This window comes from Myxocyprinus asiaticus, chromosome 2 (assembly GCF_019703515.2).
Source record: "Myxocyprinus asiaticus isolate MX2 ecotype Aquarium Trade chromosome 2, UBuf_Myxa_2, whole genome shotgun sequence".
NCBI lineage: Eukaryota > Metazoa > Chordata > Actinopteri > Cypriniformes > Catostomidae > Myxocyprinus > Myxocyprinus asiaticus.
In genome coordinates, this window is record NC_059345.1 from 30,555,475 (window position 1) to 30,576,285 (window position 20,811).

The following is a 20,811-nucleotide window of genomic DNA, read 5'->3' on the forward strand; positions in this document are numbered from 1 at the left end:
GAACCGAGGTTACATCCGTTACTGAGACATTCCCTTACGACTCAATACACTTGACATTGCATCAGGAAACTGACGCTATGGGGATCGGAGTCCCATCACGTCGCACTACACGACATAACCTTCCAGAGGAAACATGATGCCGCAGTCCCATGGGATGGTGACCGAAATGAGTATGCCGCAAGTGAATGACCCTCATGGTGGGCCGGTAGGGGAACACTCAAAATAGATATATGAACTATAGTCATATAGTATGAATTAACCCCTTCATGAACCCAGTAACGAAGGAAGTTTATTTGTAATGAAAGTGCCTTTGACTTATGGGAAATACAACGGTCTGAATGCAGTTTGTGTAAAAAGTCAGAAAGCCCGTACTTAAAGAGGGGCATAAGTATATGTTTGGTCGATGAAATAGCAAGCGCTCTAGACAGAGATGACTTGCTATGAGAGAGACATTACGTATAGGTCATAAAACCTTGCAAATGTGTTTTGAGAAGACCATCCTGCTGCAAAACATATGTCTTGTAAGGACACACCGTTCGTCCATACGGGTGCGCTCAATGTATGTGTGTAGGGCTTGCAAAGGGCATAACAAATTAAAGGACTGTTCCTCATCCGAATTAAATGGAGGAGGGAAAAAGGCTTGAAGGTGAACCACTTGTGCTCTGAAGGGTGTGGCTAGAACCTTAGTTCCCTATCTGTCACTCACTTGACGTTGGTGTCGATGTAGTGACACTAGGGGTCACTCTTGGGAGCCCGAGACACCTCTGGTCTTTGATATAAGGCCAATGAAAATTGGCGAGTGGTATTTGCATGCCACTCCCCCGGACATACGGGTATAAAAGGAGCTGGTATGCAACCACTCATTCAGATTTTCTCTTCGGAGCCGAACGGTCATGCTTATTGAGCTGAATACTACTGTTCATTCACCTCTGCTGGATCTGACGGTGCATTTCAGCGGCTTCTCCCCCTCTGCACTGGTGCACTGCAGAGAACGCCCCTGGGCACTTCGGCAGAAAAACTAGAGAGTATATTTTCTGAAAGAGCATTTTTCCCCTCTAAAAGAGTATATATTTCTCTAAAAGAGCGCACACACGGAACGTCTTTTTAAAGACGCGTCTTTGTAAAGATGCTTTTCCGATTGTGTGTTATTCCTGGTTGTGCTCATTATCTCTCGCCTTCTAATGGTCACGATCACTGTCTTTCGTGTCTGGGCACTGCTCACATGGAGACAGCGTTCGTGGATGGTCATGTTCTCACTGCAAGAATATGTCCATGGCAACGTTGCGGTCGCGGCTTGCCTTCGTAAGAAAGCGAGCCACCCCAGAGGCTCCCGCCTCGGTCCTTTTACCCACGGGTATGAGGCCAGCGCGGCTAGCACTGGGGGCAATTTAGGGACCCCAATGGGACCGCCTCCGCTGGGTATCCCCCCACGGACCTCCAATTTCCGCTCAAAGCCACGCCCCGCCCCCGTTCCTTTCTTCGCGGGAGGCACTTTTTACTGCCCGGTCCCGATCTTTTCAGCTTCCCTGCCCTCACTACCCTCGATGGTGGGGCGGCCAAGGGCTATTCGGCAATCCCCCGGTGGACAAAGGCGCTCGCGGTGCACCTATGCCCGCAGAGCGCCGCCACCTGGCGCGGGTGCCCAAAGCCCCCGTCCAAGGCCTGTAGGTTTACGTCGTCTCTGACGGCCAAGGCCTACGGTGCCGCTGGACAAGCCGCCTCCGCCCTGCACGCCATGGCTCTCCTGCAAGTCCGCCAAGGCACTAAAGGAACTGCACGAGGGTAGTTCCTCCCCGGGATTGATGCAGGAACTGCGCTCGGCGACCGACCTCGCTCTCTGAGCGACGGAGGTCACGGCGCAGTCTCTCGGGCAGACGATGGCCACACTAGTGGTCCAGGAGCGCCACCTTTGGCTCAACCTGGTCGAGATGGGTGAGGCCGACAAGACACGATTCCTTGCTGCCCCCATTTCCCAGGCGGGCCTATTCTGTGACACCGTCGAGGACTTTGCCCAGCAGTTCTCGATGGTAGAACAGTAGATGGATGCTAGCCGGCATACCCTGCCCCGGCGCGGCTCAAGATCCCGCACCCCGTCTACTCATCGCCAAGGGCATCCCCCTGCGGTGACTGCACCGGCTCCGTCACAGCCCGCCCCTTCGGCCCGGCCCCGGCGTGGAGCCCACCGCAGGAAGCAGACTCCACCCGTCTCGCGGCAGCCCAGAACCCGTGAAAGGCTTCAAAGTGCACTTGAGACGAGCGACCCAGGGACAACGAAACCCGCTGCTCTGGAGCTGGTAAGCAGATCTTCATCTTTTTGTTACCGTTTGCATTTAATTGCGCTGCATGCCCAAGTGGCTGCAGTACTCAAGAGCTCAGCAAGAGCGGTTACCTTGTTCCCTGGGTCACGTATCCGGTGTGTACGGCTGTCATCACGACCACGTCCACCACTCCATTTGACAGGTTTGGCGCTCCAGCGGCGGTCTCCCGCCCCTGAGCGCCCAGCCGTGGCACAAATCCACCCCCGATGTGACAGTCTCCACGGGTCACGAGGACATGCCTCTTCCTCCCCGTCCCAGGCTGTTCCGGGGGTGGTCACAAGGAGCCAGGTAAGTGCTTCGATGTCAGACTCAGCACGGCCACGATGTGGTGTGGCACCTCGAGCTCCGCCCCGCCGTGAGGCCCCACCTGCCGGTACATCCGATGACGTTGTCCCTTGTGCGGAACTTGGACGCATGGCTTGCGCTTTCCAATCCGTCATGAGGGCTGGTCCGGACCATCCGACTCGGCTGCGCGATTCACTTCGCCAGGCATCCGCCCTGGTTCAGCGGTGTCCACTTCACCTTTGTGAAAGAAGAAAACGCTGCTACCTTGCGCGGAGATCGCTACCCTCCTACGGAAGGGTGCGATAGAACCTGTCCCTCCAGCCGAGATGAAGAAGGGGTTTTTTCAGCCCCTACTTCATCGTACCGAAAAAAGGCGGTGGGTTGAGGCCAATCTTGGACCTGTGAGTTCTGAACTAGGCTTTACACATACTCCCGTTCAAGATGCTGATGTGAAAACGCATTCTGGCGAGCGTCCGGCATCAAGATTGGTTCGTGGCGGTAGACCAGAAGGATGCGTACTTCCACGCCTCGATCCTTCCTTGACACAGACCCTTCCTGCGGTTCGCGTTCGAGGGTCAGGCGTATCAGTACAAAGTCCTCCCTTTCGGCCTGTCCCTGTCTCCTCGCGTCTTTATGAAGGTCGCTGAGGCTGCCCTTGCCCCGTTAAGGGAGGTGGGCATTTGCGTTCTCAACTATCTCGACGACTGGCTAATCCTAGCTGACTCTCGAGACGTGTTGAGCGCACACAGGGACCTGGTGCTCTCACACCTCAGCTGACTAGGGCTTCGGGTCAACTGGGAAAAGAGCAAGCTCCTCCCGGTTCAGAGCATCTCTTTTCTTGGTTTGGAGTTGGACTCCGTCTCCTTGACGGTGCACCTTACGAACGAGCACGCCCAGTTGGTGCTGGTCTGTTTGAAGGCTTTCAAACAGGGAACAGCGGTTCCACTGAAACTCCCTCAGAGGCTCCTGGGGCATATGGCATCCTCGGTGGTGGCCACCCCGCTCGGGTTGATGCATATGAGGCCGCTTCAGCACTGGCTCCAGACTCGAGTCCCGAGATGGCCATGGCGCCACGGGACACACCGCGTGGCCATCACGTTGGTCTGTCACCGTCTTTTCAGCACTTGGACTGACCTCTTGTTCCTACGGGCAGGTGTTCTTCTAGAACTGGTCCCCAGGCATGTCGTGGTCATGACAGACGCCTCCAAAACGGGCTGGGGTGCCGTTTGCAACGGGCACACAGCTGCCGGCCTCTGGATGGGTCCGCGACTGCATTGGCACATCAACTGCCTCGAGTTTTTGGCAATTCTGCTCACCCTGTGGAGGTTTCGGCCATTGATCCAGGGCAAGCACGTGTTAGTTCAGACAGACAACACGACAACGGTAGCATATGTCAACCGCCAAGGTGGTTTGCGCTCTCATTGTATGTCACAACTCACCCGCCATCTCCTCCTCTGGAGTCAGCAGCACCTCAAGTCGCTGCAAGCCACTCACATCCCGGGCAACCTCAACACTACGGCGGACGCGCCGTCACAACAGGTTACCCTCAGGGGAGAGTGGAGACTCCACCTTCAGGTGGTCCAGCTGATTTGGAGTCGATTCGACAGGCACAGGTGCACCTGTTCGCCTCCCAAGAATCCTCCCCACTGCCCGCTCTGGTACGCCCTGACCGAGGCCTCCCTCGGCATAGACGCACTGGCACACAGCTGGCCCCCTGGCATTCGCAAATATGCGTTTCCCCCAGTGAGCCTGCTTGCACAGACCCTGTGCAAGGTCAGGGAGGACGAGGAGCAGGTCATCCTGGTAGCACCCTACTGGCCCGCCCAGACGTGGTGCTCGGACCTCACGCTCCTCGTGACAGCTCCCCCCTGGCAAATTCCCCTGAGGAAGGACCTTCTTTCACAGGGAAGGGGCACCATCCGGCACCCGCGACCAGACCTCTGGAATCTCCATGTCTGGCCCCTGGACAGGACGCGGAAGACCTAAGCTGTCTCCCACCTGCGATGGTAGACACGTTCACTCAGAGTAGGGCTCCCTCTACGAGGCGCCTGTGTGCCTTTAAGTGGCGTCTGTTTGCTAAGTGGTGTTCTTCCCGTCGGGAAGACCCCCAGAGATGCGCAGTCAGATCAGTGCTTTCCTTCCTGTAAGAGAGGTTGGAAGGGAGGCTGTCCCCTTCCACCTTGAAGGTGTACGTTGCTGCCATAGCAGCACACCACGATGCAGTCGACGGTAAGTCCTTAGGGAAGCATGATCTGATCATCATGTTCCTAAGAGGCGCCAGGAGGCTGAATCCCTCCAGGCCACACCTCGTCCCCTCATCGGACCTCTGTAGTTCTTCAGGTTCTACAGAGAGCCCCCTTTGAGCCTTTGCAGTCAGCCGAGCTTAAGGCACTCTCCTTGAAGACTGCCCTCCTGACTGCACTCACTTCCATCAAGAGGGTAGGTGACCTGCAAGCATTCTCTGTCAGCAAGAGAGTTCGGTCCAGGTTACTCTCACGTGATCCTGAGACCCTGACAGGGCTATGTGCCCAAGGTTCCCACCACCCCTTTAGGGACTAGGTGGTGAACCTGCAAGTGCTGCCCCAGGAGGAGGCAGACCCAGCCCTGTTGTCGCTGTGTCTGGTGCGCGCTTTACGCATCTATTTGGATCGCACGCAGAGCTTTAGAATCTCTGAGCAGCTCTTTGTCTGCTTTTGGTGCACAGCGGAAAGGAAGTGCTGTCTCCAAGCAGAGGATCGCCCACTGGCTCGTTGATGCCATAACTATGGCATATCTCGCCCAAAACATGCCGCCCCCAGTAGGGCTACGAGCCCATTCTACCCGTGGTGTAGCGGCTTCTTGGGCCTTGGCCAGAGGTGCCTCTCTAACAGACATTTGCAGAGCAGCGGGTTGGGCAACACCCAACACCTTTGCAAGGTTCTACAACCTCCGGGTGGAACCGGTTTCGTCCCAGGTAGTGGCATGCAACACAAGCGGATAAGCCCGGGATAGCCGGCCAGGTGTATCGCTTGCACCTCCTTTTGAGCTGAAGATGTGCGCCGTTAATTCCCAGTAGTGTTCACAAAATTTGTTCCCTGGTTGACTTCCTCCGAGCCCTGTGGCAGTCGAGTTTTCAGAGAGACTCGCTGCCGGCCAAGTACACGCGCTAACTAAGAGCCCGGTTCTGGGGTAGGTGCTCTGCATGTGGCGGTTCCCTGTAAGGCTAACCCCATGCGATCTATAGCTTCCGCTAATTCGTTTCCCTGCTGGCAAACTGTGTCTTCCTTGGGCAGAGCCCCTCTGCCCCAGTCTCCATGTTTGTAGTTTGTAGTAACTCCTCCCCCATTGGGCAGGATCTACCTTGAAGGCTCTCCACATGGTTGGAAAACCATGTGACGTATTCTTCCACTTAAATATCCCCCTCTCTTGGGGCGAGGTGTGGTCTCCGCGGTGTCCTCCCCTTGGGAGGGACACCCCCCGACTAGACCTGGCGGCCCAGTCGGATAATCCCCCTTCTTTTTTAGGGAGTGGAAAAAGAGAAGGGGAAAAGAGGCCACGACTGGGTTAAGCCTGTCTCTATCTTTGGGTAGTCGACTTGTCCCCAGAAAGGGCCGTTCCACACTCATAACTGTGTTGGGGAGGTTACGTGTCGACCTGGTGTGCTGGCTATGTGGCACACATCAAGTCTGCCCACCACACACCACCAGTTCACGTAACACAGTTCAGCCTTGTGGCGTTTTGTATAGGGACCCCTAGTGTCACTACATCGACACCAACGTCGAGTGAGTGACAGATAGGGAACGTCATGGTCACTGGTGTAACCTCTGTTCCCTGATGGAGGGAACGAGACATTGGTCCCTCCTGCCACAACGCTGAACTACCCGCTGAAATGGCCGGACCTTATATTGGCTCCTCACTGTAAAACCTGAATGAGTGGTTGCATACCAGCTCCTTTTATACCTGTATGTCCGGGGGAGTGGCATGCAAATACCACTCGCCAATTTTCATTGGCCTTTTATCAAAGACCAGAGGTGTCTCGGGCTCCCAAGAGTGACCCCTAGTGTCACTACATCGACACCAACATCTCGTTCCCTCCATCAGGGAACAGAGGTTACACCAGTAACCATGATGGCATATAGCCTTTTCTGGGTCTGACAGTGGTTTTTGAAAGTCCTTGACCAAACTCCAGACATGAATTGTCAACTGACAGTGCTTGCAAATCACCGACCCATTTTACTGAGGCCAAAGCCTTAAGAAGAAAGCACACGCAATTCAACATAGTCTAGAGGCTTGGAGGGAGGCCCCGCGAGCACTTTTAGGACTAAAGTTAGGTCTGAAGTCGGGACTGTAGCCGGGCGAGGGAGATTTAGCCGCCCCGCCCCCTTGAGGAATTATGATTAAATCATGTTTGCCTAGAGAGGTGACATAAACTTTGAGTATTGATGGAGTGAGCCCTGCGTCCAATCACTCTTTATGAAATTTCTGAATTTCAGGTATGGAGCAGTTCACTAGGTCTTTGCAGTGTGAAAATCACCAATTAGTGAACACATTTCATTTCAGTGTGTAAAGGCGTCTCATGGACTGTGCTCTAGCCTGTAAAATTGTGTTCATAACCGACCGATTCTGGCTCATCCGCTGTGCTCTGTTCAGAAGCCACATGTGTAGGCTTCACAGCTCTGGCTGGGAATGCCGAATTGTGCCTTGTGTTTGAGAGAGAAGGTCTCTCCTCAGCGGTATTTCCCATGGAGGCCCGTCCAGTATTTCTACCGGAATCCAGGACTGATTGGGCCATTTTGGTGGAATTAATAGAACTGCTGATGACAGAATGGAGGCGCACTGGGTGAAACGCATACTTGCGATTTATACACGCCACAACTGTTATGTTGTCCGAACGAAGCAGAATGTAGTAATTCATGATGTCGGAATGAAAAGCTCTCAAAGCTAGAAAGACAGTCAGTAGCTCCAGGCGGTTGATGTGCCACGCCCGTTTTGCACCTGTCCAAGTGCCGAAAGCCGGGCGTCCATACACACCGTGCCCCAACCTGTGTTGGATGCATCCGTGATCAGCACTTTTCTTCTGAAAATTTGACCCAGCATAACACCCTGTTGGTAGAAGGCTGGCGCTGTTCATGGTGCTAAAGCAGCCAGACAGCAGCAAGTCACCGCGATGCGCCAGAGACAGACTGAAAGGAAGGACTTTAAATTGATACACAGTTCCCTCAAAAGTGAATCTCAAAACCGTCTGTGATGTGGTGCAATTGGTACATGTAGTATGCGTCCTTCAGATCTATTGACACAAACCAGTCCTGAGGACGGATGAGTGATAAGATCTGTTTCTGAGTTAACATTCTGAATAGGCACGTCGCGAGCACGCGATTCAAGCATCTCAGAACTAGAATGGGCCGAAGCCTGCTGTCCTTCTCCAGAATGAGGAATAACAGATGTAAAACCCGCTGTGTGTCGAAGTCTGGAACAGTCTCTATCGTATTTCTTTGCGAGGAGACTGTGAATCTCTGCACGCAACACCAGCACATCCTGTGGCCGGACTACAGATTGCAAAGCGCCGGTGAAGCAAGGTGGCCGGTGTACAAACTGAATCGTATTGATCGTTTTCAACACCCAGTCTGACACGTTCGTGAGGGCTTGTCACGCATTTGCGCAGCGGGACAGCAGGTTTATGAATTCATCTGAAACAACCTCTATCGCGTTTTTTTTGTGAGAAGATTGTGTATTTCGACTTGTAACACCGGCGCTTGTTTGGATGGAACTGTGGAAGACAGAACGCCGTTGAAACAGGGTGACCGAGTTGCAAATGGTTTGTATAACCACGTTCGATCGTTTTTAGCACCAAATCGGAGATTTGGCCGCCATGCATCCGCAAATGGGACAGAGGGTGATTTGTTTCGTTCATTATATGATATAATGCGTCACTCACCATTGGGAAGTGGTTGTACATAATGTGTGGGCTTCGAAGTGGAAAAGATCTCTCCATTGAAAAAATGTGGGCGTCTCGTGCATGTGCAATGAGCGCTGTACTCTTTTTGCATTCTTTGTACGTTCATTACATGATATAATGCACCGCTCACAATTGGGAAGCGGTTGTGCATAATGAGTGGGCTTTGAAGTGGAAAAGATCTCTTTATTGAAAAAGTGTGAACATGTGCAACGAGCGCTGTGCTCTTTTTTTTTTTGCATTCTTTATTGCATGTGTTTGAATGTGAGACAAAAAACAACATTTTGAATAACATTTTGAACAACAATATTCCTTTCCCGACAAACAGCAGTGGGGAAGAGGGGAACAGCATTGTGTGTCTCCAATTGAGCCTCCTTCGGGACGGGTCCGGAAGGAATGGCGAGCTCTGCATTCAGCTTCATGCTAGTGTGGGGGAGGGGGGGTTTCCTCGCGCTGGTACGGCTGCCTTCATTTGGTTTGCATGGCTTTACCAGTGGCTCGGCGGTGACTTTCGGCGGCACTGAGGCAGCAGGCGTGGGGTTTTTAGCGGGGCGCTGGCCCGAGACAGAGAGGGAGCGAGTCGATTGTGATGAAGTATTGCTCCATTCTGGCATAAAATGTCTCACAGCCTGCGAGTGTTGCTGAGTTGTGATGTAGGGCTCACCAAATTTATCCACAGAGACACTGAAAAGGCTGGCTGGAGACACCGGAGTATCAAAGAGAGCAGCTTTTTCCACGTCACGCATTTCCGTGAGAGTCAGCCAGATGTGACGATCCACAACCACTAGGTTGCCCACTGACTTGCCAATGGCCTGTGCAGTGACTTTCGTGGCTCGCAGCGTTAAGTCTGTAGCGGTGCGGAGCTCATTGAACATCTCAGGATCGTAGCTTTGCTCGTCCCTTTGCTTGAGGGGCTTAGCTTGGAAAACTTGAAGCACAGCCACAATGTGGAGTGCTGAACCAGCTTGGCCCGCCGCTGAGTATGCTTATCCAGCCAGTGCGGATGTCAGTCGACACGACTTGGAAGGATGAATGGGGCGTGATTTCCACGCCCTGCTACTCGCTGGGCAGAGATGTGCCGCTACCGCCTCTTCCACAGGGGGTAGTTGGGCATAACCCATATCTTCCCTGTGGCCCACTTCGAGGAGAGTGGAATCGCTGTGCGAGTGAGCTGAATAGGGCGTGCGGCAGGATTTTGTCAGTTCATATGAACTTCCGGGGCAGATCTGTAGAATGCGGTCGCTTTACGATGTCCAGACTGCAAGAGCCATTCATCAAGGCAAGATTTTCTGGTTCCTCTGGAGGAGACCACTCGAGACCGAGCTCGTCGACCGCCCTTTAAAGGACACGAAGCATCTCCTTGTCAGTGGCGCGTACACGCACCTAGCCCTTGCTGGGGGAAGGGGCAGCAACGTCATTCATTGACCACTTGCCAGACGCAGTAAGAGACATAAAATCATCCCCAGAGTCAGAACCGCCAAACGCGACGAGGCCGTGCGCTCCAGCAGAGGGCCGAAGCTCGTCATGTACATACTGTATCGGCATAGATGCAGTATATGGAGATTGAGGGGCTCGTGGGGCGTGTGCCAGCACAAGATCCACCTCAAATTAATCCTGCTTGACCTCGCGGCCCCACCGTGCCTCTTCGCATCATCCCTTGGGTGTCACAGAAGAAGTGGGTGGGAGGGCGTGGGAGGCTGAATCGTCCCTCAGAATGAGGGTGATTTGCGAGCAAATCATCTTGAGATTCATGCCCTCACAGTGAGGGCAGTCTGTCTCTATGAGAGCTGTCTCTGCGTGGGTGCGGCCCAGACAGTAAATGCAGATTCTCATGCTGATCTGACGGTGGGATGTGTCCCTCACATAATGAACACTTATGGAACGGCATTTTTAAAAAGACGTGAACACGTAAGCGGCTCTTTTAGTTATATACACACACACACACACACACACACACACACACACACACACACACACACACACACACACACACACACACACCCTACCGTTCAAAAGTTTAGGGTCACTTATTCTTTATTATTATTATTTTTCACATTTTAGAATAATAGTAAAGTCATCACAACTATGGAATAATAGAAATGGACATATGGGAATTATGTTGTGACTAAAAAAAATCCAAAATAAATCAAAACTATGTTATATTTTAGCATCTTCAAAGTGGCCACTCTTTGCCTAGATTTCGCAGAAATGTACTCTTGGCATTTTCTCAACCAGGTTCTTGAGGTATCATCCTGGGATGCTTTTTAAACAGTATTGAAGGAGTTCCCATCTATATGCTGGGAACTTAGTGGCTGCTTTTCTTAATTATTCAGTCAAAGTCATCCATTTAAAAAAAAAATTTTTTTTTAATAAAACTTTAGTTTATAATTCAATATTAATATAATGGCACAATTATATTTTTATCTGCAAGGCTTCTAGACGAGAGATGAATCACTGTCTTGAAGGAAAAAAATTCTGAGGAATGGTGTTTGCGTGCCCGCTTTTATACCGGACAGCTCTGAGCCTAAAAGGGCGAGGCTTAAACACCATAACCAATTTTATAATTGGTGTTATTGTAGAAAGGTTTCAACTAGGTCATATAGAAGGACACTCCCTCCATAGCGTCAGTTTCCTGACGCAATCTCAAGTGGGGAACCAAGGGAACCATATTTCAGATTAGCAGCCACTGATTTAGGTCACAACACACATCAATGTCATGCTATATTTAGCAGCCAGACAACCTCTAAGGAGATGTTGGGGAGGCCTTGTGTGTGTGCCTCTGAGCGTACCTGAAGGAGCCCCGACCCAGGCCAGCCCCAGGACACCGTCATCAAAGTCTCTATCTGTGAAGACGTAGGCTAGGCAGTACTCATCGTGATTCTGCTCTGAATTGAGTTCTAAAAACTTCTCCACACCAATGTTGGCAAACCGGAAAGGGTTGGAGTGATCCCTCTCATCTGCGGTGGTGTTGATCTGAAACAGAAACACACAGAATTCATTCAATACAGTAGATAGACAGCAGAAGCAGACGTTGTATGCAGGATCAATACTAGATCCCTTGGTGGTATGTATGTAACATCTTGAGTAGGCAAAGAGCATGCGGAAGAGCATTAACCCAGGACTAAAGAGAAACTGTAATAGTCTTCCAAGAACTGCAGTACATGGGCATACATGCTTATATTGATAGCTGGTCAATACAGAGTGAGATCTGTAACCCTCTGTACAATTGTGATATCATGAGCCAGTCATTCAAATGAAATCTTGACTGTAAATGGCTAATCATGGAGAATAAGTAGTTTAAATATATATATATATATATAGTTTAAATTTCACATGAGATTTTCCATCTATATTAAATAAAGCACAGCCATTGGTTAGTTCATTAAATTAACAATATAAAGCATGACATATGAAATAATACAATTTGTAAAACAAATAAAAATAAATGGAGCTTTTGAATATGATAAATGATTTTGAATATATATATTTTCAAGGTAATTTAAAGGTAATTATCTTCTTGAGACTAAATCATTTTTGTATGGGACTTCTGTTTTTTAAGTTTCTTTCTTAGCCCTGAGAAGCCACAGAAGAAAACATTAGGGTATCTAAAGAGGACTCCCTGGGCTTTTCAGAGATACCAAATGTTTAGAAGTTTGGCCATGACAACTTCCTCGCCTTGGTCTATATATAGAAATGTACATTATGATGTTACAATTCATCACATCCAAAAAGTTCCCACTTTAATTATATCTTATAAAAATGCAGTATTTTCAAAGTTCTGTGTTTTTTATTGTAGTGGGCATGAATGGAAGATAAAGATGATTGAGAGATAACTTCAAGGCTGTTGAACGCATTTCAACTTGATTTTTCAATAAAATAATTTTAATTGAGCATATGTTGCTTCAAATCAGCAAAAACCCATTTTGAAATATTAGTAGCAATACAAATGTTTATGTTACTTCATCAAAATCAGGAAAGATTTCACAGCAAAGACATGTGCATCACAGTAGGAAGGCAGCCATTTTGGAAATTATATTACAAGGTCTTCTACTTCCGGAAGAGTAATGAAACTTTCACCAGAAGGCAGTAGACATTCAGTACATTGAAAACAAAAGGTATTGCAAAGAATTGAAATGAAAAACAGGTTTTTAAAAGTATTATCAAGATGAATAACAATACTGAATAAAGACAAGCACCTGTTTACTGATGCCCCTCTGGAACTGAGGTTGACTTGCTTAAATCAGCATGGGTGAGTAACTACAAAATGGTCTAGCAGCAAAGGACAGCATCTTCACACCTCTGAACAAATCTGTTTTATCAGCTTTTTCAGAGTGAAAAGTGAAGTCAGTGAATGACAAAGGGTGTGTGTCATCTCACTCCCTATGTTGTGAAACCGTGTGTCATGAACACGAATTCAGGCACTTCAAGGGTGTTGATCCACTGAGCATTGGGGCACTTATGATTTTTCTGCGAAACAATTACGAGGTTGCGCTTTTAAACGCAGCTGGACTTGATCAACAACATCGCTGTATAAATGACACTAGCATGCTATTTCATTGTAGATATTCAAATGGACAGTGTTATTATGACAGATAAATGAAGTAAATCATCAGAGTGTATTTTTTTTTCTAACCACTCTAATATTTAAAAGATTGTTGCCCTTTCATGAACATTATGGATGAAAGATAATTATATTTAAAAAAAAATTAATAAAGTTTTGAAATCATATATTTTCACTTGCGCTCCAACTTTAGGGACTTTAAAAGACATTACAACATTTCCGGTAAACGAACATAATGAGCAATGGTGCTCCGTGATTTTAAGGTGCATTCTGAGAATTTTTAGGAAGCGAACATTACAGTGCACTGGAATGATTTTGCGATTGAAACAGACCTAGAAATGTTTGACTCCCTGAACAATGTCCTTACTACTGAACTAGGGAGCTGATTGAGACACACCCAAATATACATACTGATGAGAATCACAGAGAATCACACACTCACCCTGATTCTCTTCACCATGAAGCTGATGTTGCGGATGCCTAGGAAATCAGTGCTTTGATAGATGGAGTCAATGGCCTTCACGTGACTGGAAATCTGCAGTACCCAATAAAACAACCCAATTAGTGCACAACATAAAACACAGTGTGTGATTAAGAGACAGTGTTTCTCATTAATTACCTAGACTGTGGCGGCCCGCCACAGTTCCATAATGAACCGAAAACATTTTTACACTTCTCGTAATAACATAAAAGATCTGTAACGTGTTTTGTACCGTTGCTTCAGCAAAGCATCTCACACTCCCAGTCAGTCAGTCAGTAATCTAGTAACAGCTGCGCCCTGTTTGATTGACAGACGGCGTCTGTGTGTGTGCTGAAAATGCTCATGCAAATGCGTACCTGAACGGTCAAATACATTTCAAAATTCCGCCAAAATGCCAGTCTTGGTGAGGTATTCATGTAAACACAGAGAGTGATGTCTAAAGTGAACGTATTGTATTTTTTGTTCTATTATTTTTAATCTATTTCTATTCATTGCTGTTTTTTATTGTTATTTTATTACCAGCTGTTTACTAGTCTTGAATAATTAAGAACTTGAAACCATTCTTCCATAATTAACATATTAGTTAGTGTTATTATTTGTTGATGTATTAAAGCTGGTATTGAGAATCGTCAAATTTCACGACCGACTACTGAAATTTTGGTATTGTGATAATGTATAGCCTTTATTGTACATGGTAGATCTTGCTGCAATAACATGATGAAAAAGTAGATCTCATTCCATAGAAGTGTGAGCACCCCTGCTGTTAATGATAGCGATGGAGGCTTTTCTTTATTTGACTACCATACGTAACATAAAATAATTACCATATGACAAAAGTCTCCTCTCCGCCCCAGTGCAGTTTATATTTCTGTCGCAGAGAATTTAGTTGAGTGCATACTGTAGGTCCACTATTAGGTTGGGCATCGGTCATAATTTTAGAAAAATATACAACATAAACTTTTACATGTTACTTGAGCATGTAACTTAATTGTACTTTTTTCTCTCTGGACAACTAACTTTTTAACTCGGACAAGTGAATGACCAATTTACTTGTCTGGAGGACAAGCACATAACAATTCTTAATATCGAGCCCTGGCTCAAATGTATGCTCTAGTCGATTTTATGTTTTGGCCATTTGTGAACTGCATTTAATTCCACCTCATTTATGCTATGTGGGTGTGACTTTTTTGCCGTGTCATCACCATTCATATCTATACAACCAATGTGTTTATGATTACATTACTACTAGAGCACAAAATTGTTTACAAGAGCACAAAGTTCTTCATAGATCTAGCCTCTTAATTTTGCCCTCAAAGTGCACCAGATTGATGCATTTAACTTTAAAATGTAAAAAAAAATCTTCAGGGGGAGCATGCCCCCACACCCCCCTAGAAGGTCCGAGGTCCACCAACCACAGTCTCAACAAATCCTGTGGGAATTACTGAAAGACCTGCAGTTTCTGTGTACCTGAGCGATCACAGCCTCTCGGCTGCCATAGTATTTATAAAAGAGGTGATCTGTCTGGATGTAAAGCTGACAGGTGTTTTTCTCTGGCTGTGCTGCACGACGTTTCCTCAGGATCACTGGCTCATCAGCTCTTTCCTCATCATGGACATGGTTCGTCTGCTGCAGAGGGAACAGCAGGATGGATAAGAATATTCTGAGTTCAATACAAGCTAAGCTCAGTCGACAGCCTTTGTGGTATAATGTTGACTACAACAAAAAATAATTTTGATTCATCCCTGCTTTTCATTAAAAAAAAAAAAGCACAAATTGAGGTTACTTACAAAGGAAGTGAATGGGACCAATTTTTGGAGGGTTTGAAGCTTATAATTTTATAAAAGCACTTACATTAATTCTTCTGTTGAAACTCTGTTTAAACAAAAAGTTGTTTAAATCATTGTTTTAGGGTTTACAGCATTACATTGTAATGGCTGCATTTACACTAAACATTTACACATTTTTTTACATCTTGTGGCTATACTTTTGAAAAGATGAGCACTTTAACGTTTATGGATTGGCCCCATTCACTTCCACTGTAAGTTCCTCACTGTTTCCCAGATTTTTGCTTCCAGTGCATAACAATACAGCAACAAGACAGAGATAATAATAATAATAATAATAAAAAAGAAAAAAACAATTTTTAAGAGACAAAAGGACATTTTTTATGTTTGGGCAGACAGACAATCACTTAATTCATTCAAATCAGAGTTTAAAGCTGATGTTTTTTTTATGTTAAAAAAAAACGTTCTCCCATTTTAGCTTATTATGTGAAGACAACTAAAAGTAAGCCATTTATAGGTAAAATTGTACAGAAAAGTGTAAATGCTGTTACTCTGCAGTGCTATCAAAATGTTGCTCTTTTTGTTTGAACATTCTGACTGTTTGTACGACCTATGGCAAATGGGGGGGGGGGGGTTTGGGAAACCGGTTTGAAAATAGTTATTTTTGCAATTCTGTTTGGTGATGGTAGTGGCACAGAAATAACACATTTCCGCTGTAATATTTCTCAGAAGAAAAATGACTATATTCAGGTGAGGTGGTGGGGAGCTCAAGCGTACAGAGTAGAACTCTGAATTTCAGAATCATGGGAACGAGTAAATGGCCCAGATGGTGGTGGTGCTGACCTGGCTGGGCTCCTCGACTGCAGACGCCTGGTACTTCTTCATCCTCTCAAACACAGAGTGGTCTGCACAGCCGCCCTCTGCTCCGTACTTATGAGGGTAATCTAGGAGGGGGAGATCACGCAGTTACACAAGCTGAACAGTCCCTCAGGGCAATATTCTGTTTGAAAATAGGGCTGCAATGAACAACAGTTTTGAAAACTGATTAATCTGTCCATTATTTCTTTGATTAATTAAGCGGATAATAAAAGCCACATTTATTTTCTGAATTTAATCAAAAAAGTAATTGCCCGTTGTTCTTCTTCAAACAATCTGCAAATTGAAAGCTATTTAAAAGGTATATGTATGCTATACACTGTATGTAAAAAGGTTAAATAAAAATGTTACAACAGAAAGTGCTGCAGCTTGCTCTGTGGTCTTTTTGTTTTGTTTTTTGATTTTTTCCCAAATTTAGAATGCCCAATTCCCAATGCACTCTAAGTCCTCGTGGTGGCGTAGTGACTCGCCTCAATCCGGATGGTGGAGGACGAATTTCAGTTGCCTCCGCGTCTGAGACCGTCAATCTGCGCATTTTATCACGTGGCTTGTTGAGTGCGTTACCGTGGAGATGTAGCGCGTGTGCAGGCCCACGCTATTCTCCACGGCATCCATGCACAACTCACCATGTGCCCCACCAAGAGCGAGAACCACACATTATAGCGACCATGAGTAGGTTACCCCATGTGACTCTACCCTCCCTAGCAACCAGGCCAGTTTGGTTGCTTAGGTGACCTGGCTGGAGTCACTCAGCATGCCCTGGATTCAAACCTGCAACTCCAGGGGTGGTACCCAGGCCCCCCTGCTCTGTGGTCTTTAAAATTGAAATAGGTTTTCACTACAGTAAAGCGACATCATTGACAAAGATTCTTAAAAGACATATCGCAAAGACCCAACCAATCGATAATGACAGTGAAGTAGTTTCAGTAATGACTTTTATCAATTTGATTGATAATGAGTATCTCTAAACTAAACATTTACGCACTTGAAATCACCTTGAAAAGGCTGTTGTTAATATGCCAGCTTTATTTGGGTTTTCAGTGTGTTTCTAAATCTCAACATTCTTCAATATGGTACATAAATGAAAACATTGCGTCAAAACTAGACATTTAAATTGAGGAAAGCCTTTCAGCAAGGAAACAGCAAAGAGTAGCATCACACACTACACCTAAGAACTACCAACACAGCTGTAACCAAGTCCACCTATTCCTGTTAATTAAATGGAAACTGCACAAAGTGTGTGCTATTTGAAGACTCAACATTTTAGTTGCTACAGTCAGAAAGTAATGCGTCTTGTATGTCAATTGCGCTGTTTATTATTTACAGATTTTAATACAGTGCTGACAGTTCATTTCATTAATGATATTGCTTACAGCAAAGAACAGCTGATCAAAAAAAAAAAAAACAACAAAAAAAAAAAAAAATCACATTTCTTCATGGTTTTGTAACAGGTGCAGTTTCACTGAGAGCCTGAAACTGGCTTATCTTGTATATGATGCTGCGAGTGACAGGATGACCTGTGCTATTTGTCACAAATATGACAGGAAAAACAATATATATATATTTTATTTTTTTTTTATTTTTTTTTTTATTTTTTTTTTAAATAAACCATTTTTTAATATCATTAGTCAAAATACAGTTTCATGGCCAGTGAATTTTCTCAATTCATCCACCATCAGCAGGAACGGCAAAACGTTAATTTAAGTCCCTGCAATCACTTCTTGCAATAATCAAACATTAGCAGAAATTAAAATGAGAGTAAATTCAAGTGGCTTCACTAAATGTTCTAAAAAAATTTTAATGGAAAGTCTTTACTGAAATCCTGCCAGCATTCATAATCAACGAGCACTTGCTCCCCTCCTGCTGGCCAGATATCCAACTGAGGTGATTTGCTGTGTGCATTTTAACTTTCAAGTGAACAGCCAATCAATCAGCAGACACTCTAGGAAATGGCCTGCTTTCCAGCAGTAGATGCCACTATATGCACACGCATACAGTCCAGCTGCAGTAACCTACAATCTGACAAGACATAACAACTAATGTCTCTGTTACATCATATTAAAAATAATTTAAATGCTTATAATTTTGTCCCATGGTTTAATTTAAAATTGCTGATGCTGTGACTTGATCAATATTTCAAGTTCCTCCGGGCTCAGCCCAGCACCGAGCTCCTTCTAAATTGGAGTAATTATTTCAACCATATTACTTCAATCTCCAGGGTCTTTTTATAGTGCTCATAGCAAGAGGTAAAACACCATCATCACTATAGGAATGAATGGTCACTGCCCTCAAATTTGGTTCAGGTGCTATTCTGGTATGGAGCAGCTTTTCATTAACAAATGAATGACCAACAGAGGACCTACTCATCTTACAGGTTAGATAAGGACAAATTGGATAGGCTTCTAACAAATGACAAAAATAACACAATATCAAGTGTGCTTGTGTGCAGCTTTGGCACACCTGTCTAATTGCCCACATTTAGACTGGTGTGCCAAAGATGACTTTTTGGATCCCAGAATGGTCAGACACTGGCAATGAGAGAAGAGAGCGTACCTAATGAGACATTCAAAACACAGCAGAGCTCTGAAACATCACTCAACTTGTATGGACCTTTGACATGGTAGACACCATATTTAATTTTTTACAATTGAAAATGAGGTTGTGATGGAGAGATGTACAAGACGATATTTGAGCTGATGGAACATTACAATCCAGGTGAGAGAAACTAAGCAAAATCCAGGTTATGATAATCAATCAAGATCTAGAAGATTGATACCATATAAGCTGAATGAACAACCAACTGAATGGACAGCACGTCTATCCCTAACAGCCACTATTTCAATAATGAAAAATTTAATTATATGACATCTACCTTGACTAAAGTCTATAGAGAACTCTAAAGATAACGAAAACCACATGATGACAATGAGGATCCTGCATTAGTTATTCTCTTAAAGGAAAATTTTGGGTTCAAGTTAAGCTCAATCGACAGCATTTGTGGCATAATGTTGATTACAACAAAAAATATTGACACGTTCCTCCTTTCTTTAAGAAAAGCAAAAATCAAGATTACAGTGAGAGGCACTTGTAATGAAAGTGAATGGGGGCAATTTTTAGAAGGTTTAAAAGTCAGAAATTTGAAGCTTATAATTTTGTAAAGCACACATTAATTCTCATGTATTATTTGAGCTGTAAACTTGTTTAAATCTTTGTTTTTATGGTCGTTTTAGAGTTTACGGCTTGTAAAATTGGATATGCTGTAACTTAACACAGAAAAGGTCAGTAAGCAATTTTATCTTGTGGCTATAATTTTGAAACAGTGAGTATTTTAAGGTTTATGGATTGGCCCCATTCACTTCCATTGTAAGTGCTTCACTGTTACCCAGATTGCTTCTGTTTTTTTTTTGTTTTTTGTTTTTTTAAAGGGAAATACATTTTTGTGGTAATCAACATTATGCCACAAATGCTGTCGATTAATCTCAATTTGTGTTAAACCCAGAATATTCCTTTAATAATCTCTAGAATCCATCCTTCTGTGGCATCCTGACACCATGATGATGCTAATGGTTGAGTGGAATTAAAGAGCACCTATTATGGTTTTTACAATAGATTTACATGCATCCAAGGTCAAAAAACACTTTAATTTGCTCATAATTTAAATTGCAGCATTACCATTTTTTCCCCAGTGTCAAAAACAACTCCTTCAATGATCCGTCCTAAAGGATTCATTCTAAACTCCTCCTTTCAGAGAGTCTACTCTGCTCTGATTGGTCAGATGTCCCAGTCTGTTGTGATTGGTCTACCGCTTAGTATAGTGTTTGAGGGCTGGACAAAGCTGTTCGCGAGCAGCCAATGAAGACCAGAGGCGGGTTTTTTGTTACCAAATTACTAGGTTACTAGTAAGTCTGGAATTACTACCGACTCGTTTCAGGTGTTCAGAATCTGTTCTTTCTTTAAGGAGTCAATAACTCCATTTGTCGTGCACTTTGATTTTTGAAGACTTTTTTACATTCACAAACAGCTATGTAACACCCTGCATGAAAGGTAATATCTGAAAAACCATATAATAGGTGCTCTTTTTTTTTTTTTTTTGGATTTTTACCATTTTTTCTCCCAATTTTAGAGAAAAATTTAGAATGCCCAATTCCCAATGCACTTCAAGTCCTCGTGGTCGCGTACTGATTCGCCTCAGTCTGGGTGGCAGAGGACGAATCCCAGTTGCCTCCACGTCTGAGACAGTCAACCCACGCATCTGATCACGTGGCTTGTAGAGCACGTTGCCATGGAGACATAGCGCGTGTGGAGGCCTCACGCCATCCACTGCGGCAACCACGCCCAACTCACCACGTGCCCCATCGAGAACAAACCACACTATAGCAACCACGAGGAGGTTACCCCATGTGAATCTACCCTCCCTAGCAACTGGGCCAATTTGGTTGCTTAGGAGACCTGGCTGGAGTCACTCAGCGAACTCCAAGAGTGGTAGCCAGCGTCTTTACCACTGAGCTACCCGGGCCCCCTATAGGTGCTCTTTAACATATTGCTGCATTAGCCCATCTGTCATTTAACAGGCT

General features: G+C 45.6%; 1 protein-coding gene across 1 annotated transcript in view; it reads right to left on the bottom strand.

The window, feature by feature from the left end:
- The window catches only part of LOC127409612 (disintegrin and metalloproteinase domain-containing protein 10-like), a 115,999-nt gene that overhangs the window by 15,951 nt on the left and 79,237 nt on the right, over positions 1-20,811 (bottom strand). Inside the window, exons 5-8 of the mRNA XM_051644297.1 lie at positions 16,205-16,305; positions 15,045-15,203; positions 13,539-13,631; positions 11,325-11,508 (exon numbers count right to left, since the gene is read on the bottom strand). Of these exons, the coding sequence (XP_051500257.1) occupies positions 11,325-11,508; positions 13,539-13,631; positions 15,045-15,203; positions 16,205-16,305 (537 nt within the window). The remainder of the gene's footprint in view (positions 1-11,324; positions 11,509-13,538; positions 13,632-15,044; positions 15,204-16,204; positions 16,306-20,811) is intronic.